Source organism: Anomaloglossus baeobatrachus, chromosome 1 (assembly GCF_048569485.1).
Source record: "Anomaloglossus baeobatrachus isolate aAnoBae1 chromosome 1, aAnoBae1.hap1, whole genome shotgun sequence".
In the NCBI taxonomy this organism is placed as follows: domain Eukaryota; kingdom Metazoa; phylum Chordata; class Amphibia; order Anura; family Aromobatidae; genus Anomaloglossus; species Anomaloglossus baeobatrachus.
The window spans coordinates 707739842-707752907 of NC_134353.1; the positions used below are offsets into that span (position 1 = coordinate 707739842).

General features: G+C 43.8%; 1 protein-coding gene across 2 annotated transcripts in view; it reads right to left on the reverse strand.

The window, feature by feature from the left end:
- The window catches only part of PI4KA (phosphatidylinositol 4-kinase alpha), a 268461-nt gene that overhangs the window by 74106 nt on the left and 181289 nt on the right, over positions 1–13066 (reverse strand). The window contains exons 30-34 of one of the 2 annotated variants that reach the window (XM_075321249.1): positions 7841–7861; positions 6230–6322; positions 936–1092; positions 722–849; positions 380–538 (exon numbers count right to left, since the gene is read on the reverse strand). In XM_075321249.1, coding sequence (XP_075177364.1) covers positions 380–538; positions 722–849; positions 936–1092; positions 6230–6322; positions 7841–7861 — 558 coding nt within the window. The remainder of the gene's footprint in view (positions 1–379; positions 539–721; positions 850–935; positions 1093–6229; positions 6323–7840; positions 7862–13066) is intronic. The other variant, XM_075321257.1, reaches the window with a different exon arrangement.

Sequence of the window (13066 nt, forward strand, 5' to 3'; positions counted from 1 at the left end):
GGAGGGGTTACACTTTTTAAAGTGTAATACTTTGTGTGGCCTCCGGAGGCAGAAGCTATACACCCAATTGTCTGGGTCTCCCAATGGAGCGACAAAGAAACATTTATTTAAAAAAAAAAAAAAAATAACAGGCAGGGAAATGTGTTTCTTTTTCCATATTATTCCTGGCATACACCTGTAACACAAGGCACTGGATAGGTAAAGGTAGCCAATAGGCTCCTATTAGAAAATGTAAGTAAAAAGGACATCTTTGGCATATGCTAGGTCTAGGATGCTATGCTTATATCAAATGCGCCATGAGCTTTTTAGACACCTACGCCGAATGTACACAGCATACAATCTAACAACTGCTCAAAGTACATCTCAAATTATAACTCACATCAATCCATATATAATGGGGATTCACTTTTGGAGGACATGGTTGAGGCTGGCTTTGCTCAGAGGCTGCCAAGGGGTCCGCTTCCTTCTGCTCTGGTGAGAAAAGTCCAAGCTTCTGCTCAACTGTCATTTGCCATGCGCCGGCCATCTCTCGCATGAACTGTGAAAATGCCAGATAAGTTTAAGAAAAGCCCAATACAACGCCAGAAATTAAAGCACAATAACCAGTTCCAACAATGAGGGAAGGAAACTATGTATTGTATTAAATAAATACAGGGGGTTTCCAACAAATTGGTGTCAAAGTTCTCTCTATAAGGTTTGGATACATCCATCTAGTCCTTACCGGAACTTCAATTCCATTCTTAGCTGCCAAAAGCCATTCCCAGCAGGCAATGGCGGTCTCCATTCCATGGTCCGTAAACATGCGAAGAGGTGCCCAGCACAAGTGGTGCAGAAGCTGAGCATCACATTCTGAAAAACAAGATTTTTATGTGTCATAATAAGATTACCCCACATTATGGTCGTGCTTCTATTTACAATGCCTGTAAAGTCCTTACCTTTGCTGCTGATCAGCATGGCTGTGAGTTTGAAGAGGACTTGTGTGTAGGCCTCACGTTGATTTGATTCCAAAGCATCATTCAGATGTTTTAGCATTAACTTGTTCAAATCAGAGGTCCGACCAGTAGCACGGGAAAACTCAATCATGCCGGCAACCTGCCAAAACGATCCAAGACTCAGATTTCTCTGGAATTCATATTTTTCATCCTGATATTTTTTGGCATAGTCTAGTGTATATGCCAAGCTCAGGGCTGGATTTACGTATAGCCACCAGAACTGGATTTATCTATAGACTCAGTAGGCAAGTGAAGGGTATAGTTTTTTTTTATTTTGGTGCCGACAGACATGTGAGGGCTTGTTTTCTGCGGAATTAGTTGGAGTTTTTATTAATACCATTTTCAGCCACATAATATTTTTTGATCGCTTTCTATTCCGCTTTTTGGGAGGCAGAATCAAGAAGAAACAGCAATCCAGGAATATTTTTTTTTTTTATGCCGTTAACCATTAAAAGTGATGACACTTTTATTCTTTGGGTCAATACAATTAAAGCGATACCACATTTATTTTTAAAGTTTTGCACCTTTTATACCAGAAAAACGATTTTATAGGAAAAAAAAATATTTTTGCATTGCTGTATTGTAAGAACTATAGCTTTCTATTTTTTTTTTTTTTTTTTTTTTTTTTACATTTTTTGTTCACGGAACTGTATGGTGGCTTGTTTTTTGCAGGACAAATGGTGTTTTCAGAAATAACATTTTTATTTACATGTGACTTTTTGATGGCGTTTTACTCTACTTTTTTGTCAGCTGTATGATGAAAAGACAGTTTTTGCTACTTTTTTTTGTTTACAGTGTTCACTGAATGGGTTAACTAGTCGGACAGTATGATAAATCAGGTTATTCCGGATGCAGCGATACAAAATGTGTGTACTTTTTTGTTTATTTTTGTTTTTACATTAATATACATATTTATTGATAGAATATTGTATTCATTTTTTTGTTCTATATTTTCAGATTAATATTTATTTACTGTATTTATTTTTTTCAAAAATAACGTTCACTTTTTTCACTTCTTTATTTAGTCCCAGGATGGGACATTAACTTTTATTAGTCTAATTGAACTGACAGAAGGTTCTTAGACCATGCTCCTAGCATGCAAGACCATGCTAGGAGCATGGTCTAAGAACCTTCTGTCAGTGCAATCAAACTAGTAAAAGTACTTGTCCGTAGATGGCTGATTCATTCTGATGACCTCATATTGCCATGGCAACGATCAGGGCCCCATGATCGACGTGTAGTGGTCCCGATCGGGTGGGAGAGGGAGTGCATTCCCTTCTTCTAGCCTCCTATATGTTGTGATCGCTATTGATTGCAGCACTTAGGGTGTTAAACAGCAAGGGGCGGTGCGGGCATCATCCCTGGCTGTGACAGCCAGAGCTCGGCTATAACTAAAGGCCCCGTCACACACAGAGATAAATCTTTGGCAGATCTGTGGTTGCAGTGAAATCATGGACATATTGTTCCATTTGTACACAGCCACAAACCTGGCACTGATTGTCTACAATTTCACTGCAACCACAGATCTGCCGCAGATTTATCTCTGTGTGTTACAGGGCCTTTACGCCAAGCTCCCAGCGGTGATCGTGCAGGCACAGCTCCTGTACCCGCCATGACATAAGTCGTGAACTCCTACTTGAGCATGATGTAACCTTACGGCAAAGGTCATGAAGGGGTTAAACAGGACCGGTTATCAAATTTTTGATGTTGAACTAGACAAACAATGTAAAAGTGGCTGGAACGTAGAGTAAAATACATATTTTTTTTCTAATTTTGTCTCTTTTTCAGAGATATTAGCAAATCAACATATTTGGACCCTAATAAGTTAATTTTGTTAAGTCCAAGTGGGTGTTAGTTTTCACAGGGGGCGTGTATTTCTTCCCCCTGTATGATGCTGACCAATCACAAAGAGATACCAACAATCACAATCAAAGAAAAGATCACACCTCCACCAGAACCTATAGCATATTTCTCATTGTGTAAGATTAATGCTTCAGTTCTGATCGCTTTGTCTAACCTCCTACGCGATCTATCAAATCTCCTCCATTCATAGCAATGTCAACTATGCTACAGAGTCTCCACACTGTCTGACACGGTCTGACAGCTCAAAGTGTCAGTTTAACATTATTGTCTTTTGTTACAACTTGTACTCTCTCTACCATGAGATCAGAGCAGGCTGTCATTGAATGTCACACAGTTGTGGACCACAACAGGCAGGCGAGACATGCAAGATGTTATGTAGCCCTGATCTCACTGCAGAGTGATTACAAGTTGCCAATACACAGCAGACATAAGTGGGAAACTGACATCTCCGGACAGGCAGTGTGAAGGAAGGGGCAGTACAGCTAAGCTGACAATGCTATGAAAGGAAGGGAGGTGATAGAAGGGTTTGTAATGTGATACAGCTAAGCTCAGCTGCACTGCCACTGCCCCAACACGGAGTCATGCAGGAGACCAGGAAATAAGAGCGGTATTATTACATCTCACATACGGAGAACCCTGCTCTAAGCTGTGCTGCGGATGTATTCTTTCCTTTGATTGTTGATGCCTGCTAATAACTGGTCAACCTCGTGCAGGAAAAACTACACATCCCCAGTGAACACTATCTGATAACACCCACTTGTACTTAACGAAAATCAACTCATTATATATGATCTCTGCAACAGAGTAGCAAAATAAACAAAAAACATTTTATTCCTTTCTGCAGCCACTTTTACATACTGTGTCCAGTTGCACATGAAGAATTTGATGAAACGTCCTCTTGTTCTTTGTTTTGGACAGTCCCAGCTTGTTGGAGAGGAACATCTAGCCGATTATGAAGTGTTTACCTTCTGGAAACAAAAAGTACCATGCTGGATACTTATTTTTCCTGACATTTGTCCGAGAGAGTCTGGAACCCCATAAACATTAAACTGTCGGGAAAGACCGACTTCAGTCCAATGTGTATGAGGGCCTTAGGAATTCTGTAATACAGTTAAAGGGGTATTGCCATCTCTAAGATCTTATCCCAATACATAGTAGGTGTAATAAGAGTATTAGCAAATACCTCCAAATAGAAATCTAGCTATTTTTTTCTGAAAGCTATGTCACTTACTTCATGTGCAGAGACTTACAGTAGCTTAGGTATCCAAGGTTATGGCCACGCGTACAGAGACCGTTAGTTGCTAGTGGTCGTAACCATGGATACCTAAGCTACTACCATGCCTGCACATGAGGTAAGAGACATAGCTTAATCAGTAAAAGTAGACTACATTTCTAATTGGAGGTATTTGAAAATATTCTTATAACACCTACTACATATTGGGATAGGATCTTGGAGATGGGAATACTCTTTTAAGAAATACTCCTTAGCCCAGAGAATTTAAACTTCTCCCCAACAGGCCAATGACTCATTATGGGAGGAAATTAACCATCTTTCCTCCAGAACAATGTAAACTATTTCCAAGGATCTAACTGACCGGACCCAATCCCTCGAGGAGAAGCACGAGACTTCCAACTCTCAAGTACAAAATTTAACGCTGCTTCTCAAAAATCATTAAAATAGTGGGCGAAGAAACAACACACATATAAAAGGGATACCATTATCACTTCCATATTCTACAAGGTTTACAGATACCTCCATAAGCCCCTTGTGTCATCGATAAAGCACATTGGGTAGCCAGAATGGAACACCTAGACCTAAATAACTCGAGATGTCTTAGGCAGGCTTCATTATTACACTGACAAATAGGAGATCCAGCACGGTGACTGGTCATCTAATCCCATATACATTTATGTCAAGATGATTAGTTCTTCCCAGACCACTCTGGGGGCCAGTATACACGCAAAACGGCTGTAATCCATTTGCCTTGCGTCTCTTATCTCCTGCCTTGCCTGGTCTTTTAATGTAAATAATAAAGTTTCTTTGATTTTTTTAAGGAACGTAAGTGCCCTTTTCACTCCTCTTCTGAATTTTGTTGGATCATGCTACTTGTGGCTTCTTTAAGTGAGCACCACAGATTCCTTATTTTTCCATCAAAGATTTTGTCTGCCATAGAAATGTTTATGCAAGGGTAGGGCCGAATTGAATTGTATATATTTTTGGACTATACTGAGGTACTTAATCACAACTGCTGGAGCATGCACTCCTCTGCTGTGGAAAAAAGATTCCTTTCCGACAATCTCCCTCTGGTTTTCTAAAAGGAACGAAGCAATGTTAATGGACGAACTCACCTCCATCGTGAATAACTACTATGACCATTTCTACAAAATAAGGTTCTATTGGTTGGAATCAATATCGTCAGCTGAATCCCCAGGTCAAACTAAGTGTTTAGTCATAGGACCCCTGGCATGAACACTTTTCCTTCCTTTTCTTCTCCCTTACTACTCTTTTCCTTGTGTGTCATATGTCTTTTTCCTTCTTTCAGCTTTTTCTTTTACTTCATCTTATTGATCTGAGAATTTATTCAGTTTAGGTTGTCATTGAATTATTTTTTGTGTCTTTTTTTATTGTACAACTGGTATTAATGCCTCAAATTGCCTTAATGATACCAATGATATAACAAATACTCCTTAGGCTGAGGCCACACGGGGATTTGAGCGAGTCCTCGCATGACACTCGGCACACGCTGGCAGCACAGCGAGAGCAGAGTGTCATGCGACTGTGGTCCGATCATGCGATCAAACCACAGCTGTGGAGGGGAGGGCCGGCACTGTGGAGGGGAGGGCTGAGCCAGCGCTGCAGAGGGGAGGGAGACATTTATCTCCCTATCTCCTCCATTGCTGGCTGATGCAAGAATCGTACTGCATATACCGCTGTAATGCGAGTGCAATGTGATGTTTCTCTCGCCTCAGACTTGAATGGGTGCGAGTGAAACAGGATCGCATTGCATGCTGCAATCGTTTTCTCGGTCCGATTAGGGCTGAGAGGAAAAAAAAAAAAAAAAAAAAATCGCTCATGGGAGCGATCCCATAGAGTAATTTGTTTATCGCATTCCACTTGCTCCGTATTACTCGCCGTGTCTGCTGACTCTTACACTCCATAACAGATTATATTGATACTTTCTTGTTACCTTTAAATATCAGCAGATATAGTGCCTTAGGTCGGTGTTATTTCCTTTGCAAATTAATAAAAGATAAATAAAAAATAAAATAACATTAAGAAATAATAGGGGTTTCTAATCTGGGAAGCGGCTCTAATAACAGGGACCATTGCATTACTAATGGCTAATAGTAGCCTACTCCTGCAATCTTCTTACCTCTCCAGCATAACGGTTCCGCAGGTTCAGCGATGCCATGAAATTAGAGTAATCTTTTTTGACACAAGCCGGGCGCTCAGTTAGTTGTGTAGCCTGTGGGAGGTGCAGTGAAATAATTACTGGTAATACTGGAGGACCGGTAATTCTGATTTTCATTTAAAAAAAAAAAAAAGATGCAGAGTAAAAGAGAGAAATGTCGGAGGCAGCTATTCCATCATAAAATAAATTATTAGAAATTAATGATTACTAAGTGAAGCAGCTGTCATATGGGTAGTATAGGCATCAGATTAAGTAATGTATATTAGCAATGAAGGTACAAAGCAGTGATGTATGTCACTATTTATAAACAGAATTTAGGGTATTGTAATTTGGAAATAGATGCACCCAATTATTCTGATAATGTAAGTTGAGAAATCCGGTGTATACACTGATCATTGTCATTCAGAGCTGCATTCACAATTCTGCTGGCTCACAAACTATCATCTCCCAACTGGTTCATAGTGAGGATACTCTTAAGCTTTGTACCCTAGGAGTGAAGGATATTATCTATATAAAACCTGTAAAATCATGTAGATAAACTTTAAAGTGACACTACTTTACTTGGTGTTATCAGATTGCCTCCACTGCCTCCTCTGCAGAGACCAGCGTGCGAGTCTTCTTGTATCCAAGATTGAAGTGGCAAATATGAACCATAAATACTCCGCAAATACAGGAATTTGGTGGCACTCACCGGTCAGTAAAATTAACATTTTTTATTCTATAAAATTTAAAAATAGTGTGGAGCACAACGTGACGTATATAAATAGACATGGACATCTGACCCAAGCCTTTGCCTTTCCTGTGCAGTGCAATCATGGTTCAGACTTCCCAATAAAACAGACATCACCTCAGCTCTTCCTCCATTGAACACATGTACGTATCAACGAGGATAGGAATGAACAATTGGCCACAGCCCTACAGAGTCCATGGGCTCTGTCCGGGATTCAAACCCAGGACCTCTCGCACCGTAAGCGAGAAGCCTACTACTAGACCAATGAGGTGAAGTCATGTGCAGTGAAGTCATGGTTCAGACTTGCCAATAAAACAGCCATCTTGAATGCAGGAAGACCAGAAAGCCGATCTCAGCAGAGGAGGCAGAATGAGACAAACCGAAGGTACCATGAAGGGTGATCTTACATGACAAATATATAAAACAGATTTCAGTGCCAGGGTGAAGAGTCACTTTAAGTTTTAGAACTAATGTAGTAAACGCAAGCAGACAGCCAATTGGATTTTTAAGCTTTTGTCTTCAGAAAGAGGACCATAATTGTGTACGTAAGGTCAATTTCTATAGCACACAACAGCTGTAGCCCCCGACAATCTGCTCTGTGCCTATCCCTGTAAGAAGACAGCAATGTTAATAGAAGAGCACCCAGCAGAGCCCCATTGAAAGTGTCACCATGCACCAGTCAGACCGAACTAAAGTAGATTGTTGTCCACCATTAACTCCAAAACCAGCGGATTAATGCTCCAGCAGAGGAAAACTGGAAGATAAGTCAAGAAGAAAAGCGCTCCCTTGGCTTAAAAGGAAAAAGCACAGACTTGTGGCAAATGGTGAGTGTTAGAACAAACCTGGAGATAGGAAGCTGGAGACTGGAGGGGAGGGCAACAACAGACAATGCATGGCAGGGGGTACAGGAACACATGGATAATGAGGTCACATCATCAGTGCAGAAGTGGGAGAAAAGGCAATGTTACACTGGGAATTGACACATTGGTGTAAAAAAAAATGAACAACACGTACACAAATAAGTAGCCATGCTAACATATAAGTGAGCCCTCTACAGAACACATACATTAGAGCAGACAGGTATTGCTTGTGACATATGACAGTGATGAGCATAAAGCACAACTCCTCCTAAAAATGAAAATGTGCCTCATGGGGCTGAAACAGTATTCTATGGACAAATTAACATATAGCTAAGAAACTGCATCAGTCCCACTACCACACAGCTGACAGAATCAAGGATTTTCAAGATTGATGATACAATATATGAAAACTAAATCTAATATACAAAGCTCAGTGTATGTATGTGTGTGTATATATATATATATATATATATATATATATATATATATACACACATATTCTGTCTGTCTGTCTGTCTGTCTGTCATGCTCCGAAATTGTGTCCTTACGGTGACACAAAGCTGATTGGCCGCTGGGCTCGCCATGGCCCCGCCCCCCCACACGGATTGGCCTCTCGCCCCGGCTCTCTGCAGGCCCCGCCCCCCTCACGCAATGCACGCTCGCTGTGGCCCAACTGACACGGGGCTCCGATTCCCAGGTGAGTACACACACATCAGATCACACTCACTCTCACACTCACTCTCACACACACCTCACACATCACAACATGCTGGGATATCGCTTGCTTCTACACCGGCTCCGTCAGGATCCCGGCAGCGCCAGACATAACCTTGCGATGCTGGGATCTTAACGGAGGCCGTGAACGCTGTTAACCATTATACACATCGGGTAACTAAGGTCCCTTAGTTACCCGATGTGTATCATAGTTACCAGTGTACACCGGCTCACACTCACACACACATCACACACACATACATCACATCGCATCCACACATCAAGGTCCTGCAGCTGCGGAACATACATAACATAACAGCACACACATAACAGCGCACACACACACACACACACACAAATCAGATCACACTCACTCACACACACACATCACATCGCATCCAAATACTCACAACATCCTAGGATATTGCTTGCTTCTCGGCGGCGATATTGTGCTGTGAGCTTCCAGGACCTGACGGAGGATCACATGGCCAGAAGCATGTGATATCCCCGGATGTTGTGAGTATCAGCGCGTATGTGCAATATCGTCAGTGTCTGTGTGTGTGAGTGTATGCGATCGGGTGTGTGTGAGTGTATGCGATCGTGTGTGTGTGAGTGTATGCGATCGGGTGTGTGTGAGTGTATGCGATCGGGTGTGTGTGAGTGTATGCGATCGGGTGTGTGTGAGTGTATGCGATCGGGTGTGTGTGAGTGTATGCGATCGGGTGTGTGTGAGTGTATGCGATCGGGTGTGTGTGAGTGTATGCGATCGGGTGTGTGTGAGTGTATGCGATCGGGTGTGTGTGAGTGTATGCGATCGGGTGTGTGTGAGTGGATGCGATCGGTTGTGTGGGTGAGTGGATACGATCGGTTGTGTGGGTGAGTGGATGCGATCGGGTGTGGGTGAGTGTCGGCAGAGGAGCACGGCGTGCTGGAGGAGGCTGGGAGCAGAGAGGCTGATCTTGGGGAAGGCTGGGAGGGGGAGGCTGATGCTGAGGGAGGCTGGAAGGAGAGAGGCTGAGCAAACGTGCTCCATCCGCCATACTGCGCACTCCCCATCGTGCTGCATCCCCCATGCTGCGCACTCCCAAACGTGGTCCATCCGCCATGCTGCGCACTCCCAAACGTGGTCCATCCGCCATGCTGCGCACTCCCAAACGTGGTCCATCCGCCATGCTGCGCACTCCCAAACGTGCTCCATCCGCCATACTGCGCACTCCCAAACGTGCTCCATCCGCCATACTGCGCACTCCCCATCGTGCACCATCCGGCATGCTGCGCACTCCCAAGCGGATGGAGCATGATGGGGGGTGCGCAGCATGGCGGATGGAGCACGTTTGGGAGTGCGCAGCATGGCGGATGGAGCACGTTTGGGAGTGCGCAGCATGACGGATGGAGCACGTTTGGGAGTGCGCAGCATGACGGATGGAGCACGTTTGGGAGTGCGCAGCATGCCGGATGGTGCACGATGGGGAGTGCGCAGTATGGCGGATGGAGCACGTTTGGGAGTGCGCAGTATGGCGGATGGAGCACGTTTCGGAGTGCGCAGCATGGCGGATGGAGCACGTTTGGGAGTGCGCAGCATGGCGGATGGACCACGTTTGGGAGCGCGCAGCATGGCGGATGGAGCACGTTTGGGAGTGCGCAGCATGGCGGATGGAGCACGTTTGGGAGTGCGCAGCATGGCGGATGGAGCACGTTTGGGAGTGCGCAGCATGGCGGATGGAGCACGTTTGGGAGTGCGCAGCATGCCGGATGGTGCACGATGGGGAGTGCGCAGTATGGCGGATGGAGCACGTTTGGGAGTGCGCAGCATGGCGGATGGAGCACGTTTGGGAGTGCGCAGCATGGCGGATGGACCACGTTTGGGAGTGCGCAGCATGGCGGATGGAGCACGTTTGGGAGTGCGCAGCATGGCGGATGGAGCACGTTTGGGAGTGCGCAGCATGGCGGGTGGAGCACGTTTGGGAGTGCGGAGCATGGCGGATGGAGCATGATAGGGGGTGCGCAGCATGGCGGATGGAGCACGTTTGGGAGTGCGCAGCATGGCGGATGGAGCACGTTTGGGAGTGTGCAGCATGGCGGATAGAGCACGATGGGGAGTGCGCAGCATGGCGGATGGAGCACGTTTGGGAGTGCGCAGCATGGGGGATGCAGCACGATGGGGAGTGCGCAGTATGGCGGATGGAGCACGTTTGGGAGTGCGCAGCATGGCGGATGGACCACGTTTGGGAGTGCGCAGCATGGCGGATGGAGCACGTTTGGGAGTGCGCAGCATGGGGGATGCAGCACGATGGGGGGTGCGCAGCATGGGGGATGGAGCACGATGGGAGGTGCACACCTCCCCCCAACACACACACACACGCGCACTGCACAACACACACACACTAGGAATCACAAACAACGCCCTATACAGACACCCACACACACAGACAACGCTGCACACACAAATATACGCACATACTGCACAACACACACATTGCTCAAAACATACCTCCCCCCAAAACACACCACACACACACAAACCGCACAACACACACACACACACAACGCTACAGACACACAGCGCTCCACAAACAACGCAACACACGCAACACACATACAACACCGCTCTCACCCCCCGCGACACTCAGAACATGTACAGCGCCCTACACAAACACTTGGTAACTACACACAACAACATCTATATATATATATATAACAAAAATCATACATGAACTACACAATACGTAAATTCTAGAATACCCGATGCGTAGAATCGGGCCACCTTCTAGTATATATATATATATATATATATATATATATATATATATATATATATATATATATATATATATATATATATATATATATATATATATATATATATATATATACACACACACACATATACATACACATACATTTTTTTTTTATATATATATATATATATATATATATATGTGTGTGTGCGTGTCCGCTGAAGGAATCCGCACCGTCGCATTTACAATCACGATATTTTGCACAGACGCCCCATGTGACCCAGGGAATGTCATCCCAGGGAATGTCATAGACTATGTTTTGACAGGTAAATTTAACCCTGCGCTTTACAGTTATTCACCAAAATCCTGCCTCCATTTAACTGAATGGAGGTGGGAGCTACTGGCTATTAGTAGCAACTTTCAGTGGTTGCTATAGGAACAAAATAAACTATTAGTATAAGAAGCTTATGTATGAGGTAATATGATGTCGGTGGTGAGACAGAAAGACACAGGCCGGGCAGAGAGGCAGGCCGGGCAGAGAGGCAGACCGGGCAAAGAGACAGACGGACAGACAGACACACACACACACACACACACACACACACACACAGATATAGAGAGACAGACAGACACAGAAATGGCGACAGATAGAATGATACAAATACAGACAGAGATAGAAACAGACAGACACAGACAGACAGACACAGACAGACAGACACAGACAGACAGACACAGACAGACAGACACAGACAGACACAGACAGACAGACACAGACAGACAGACAGACACAGACAGACAGACAGACACAGACAGACAGACACAGACAGACAGACAGACACTATCCCGGGCAACGCCCGGGTACTACAGCTAGTAAGAGCTATAAAGGAGGTTAGGGGAGACGGCACAATTCTATAAGTTATATGGGGCAATAAACCATCAATGAGAGATCCAGTCATCTGGAAAAGTAGTTATTAACACAACATGAAACACAGTTGTAAAGGGTAGAGATGGTATAATGTGCAAAAAAAATATATATATTTATATATATATATATATATATATATATATATATATATATATATATATATATATATATATAAAGATATATATATATATATATATATATATATATATATATATATATATAAAATTGCATCTTGGAGAGTTAATTTGAGTCTCTGAGTCTGGTATATTAACAAGCCAGTTCTTTAAAGGCGACGTCAATTATTTGGCAATAGTAATTTACATATGGGGACCATAATCTTTAGGACAAGTGGGATTACTCATAGGGAAAATGGGACACCGAACAGGATGATACAGTCTATGGTGGTTGCCTGTATTACAATGACAAACCTGAAATAAATGACACAAACGAAGGGAATTTTGTTTACTTACCGTAAATTCCTTTTCTTCTAGCTCCAATTGGGAGACCCAGACAATTGGGTGTATAGCTACTGCCTCCGGAGGCCACACAAAGCATTACACTTAAAAGTGTAAGGCCCCTCCCCTTCTGCCTATACACCCCCCGTGGGATCACGGTTCCTCAGTTTTAGTGCCAAAGCAAGAAGGAGGAAAGCCAATAACTGGTTTAAGAACAAATTCAATCCGAAGGAACATCGGAGAACCGAAACCATTCAACATGAACAACATGTGTACCCGAAAAAACAAAAATCCCTAAGCAAACAGGGCGGGTGCTGGGTCTCCCAATTGGAGCTAGAAGAAAAGGAATTTACGGTAAGTAAACAAAATTCCCTTC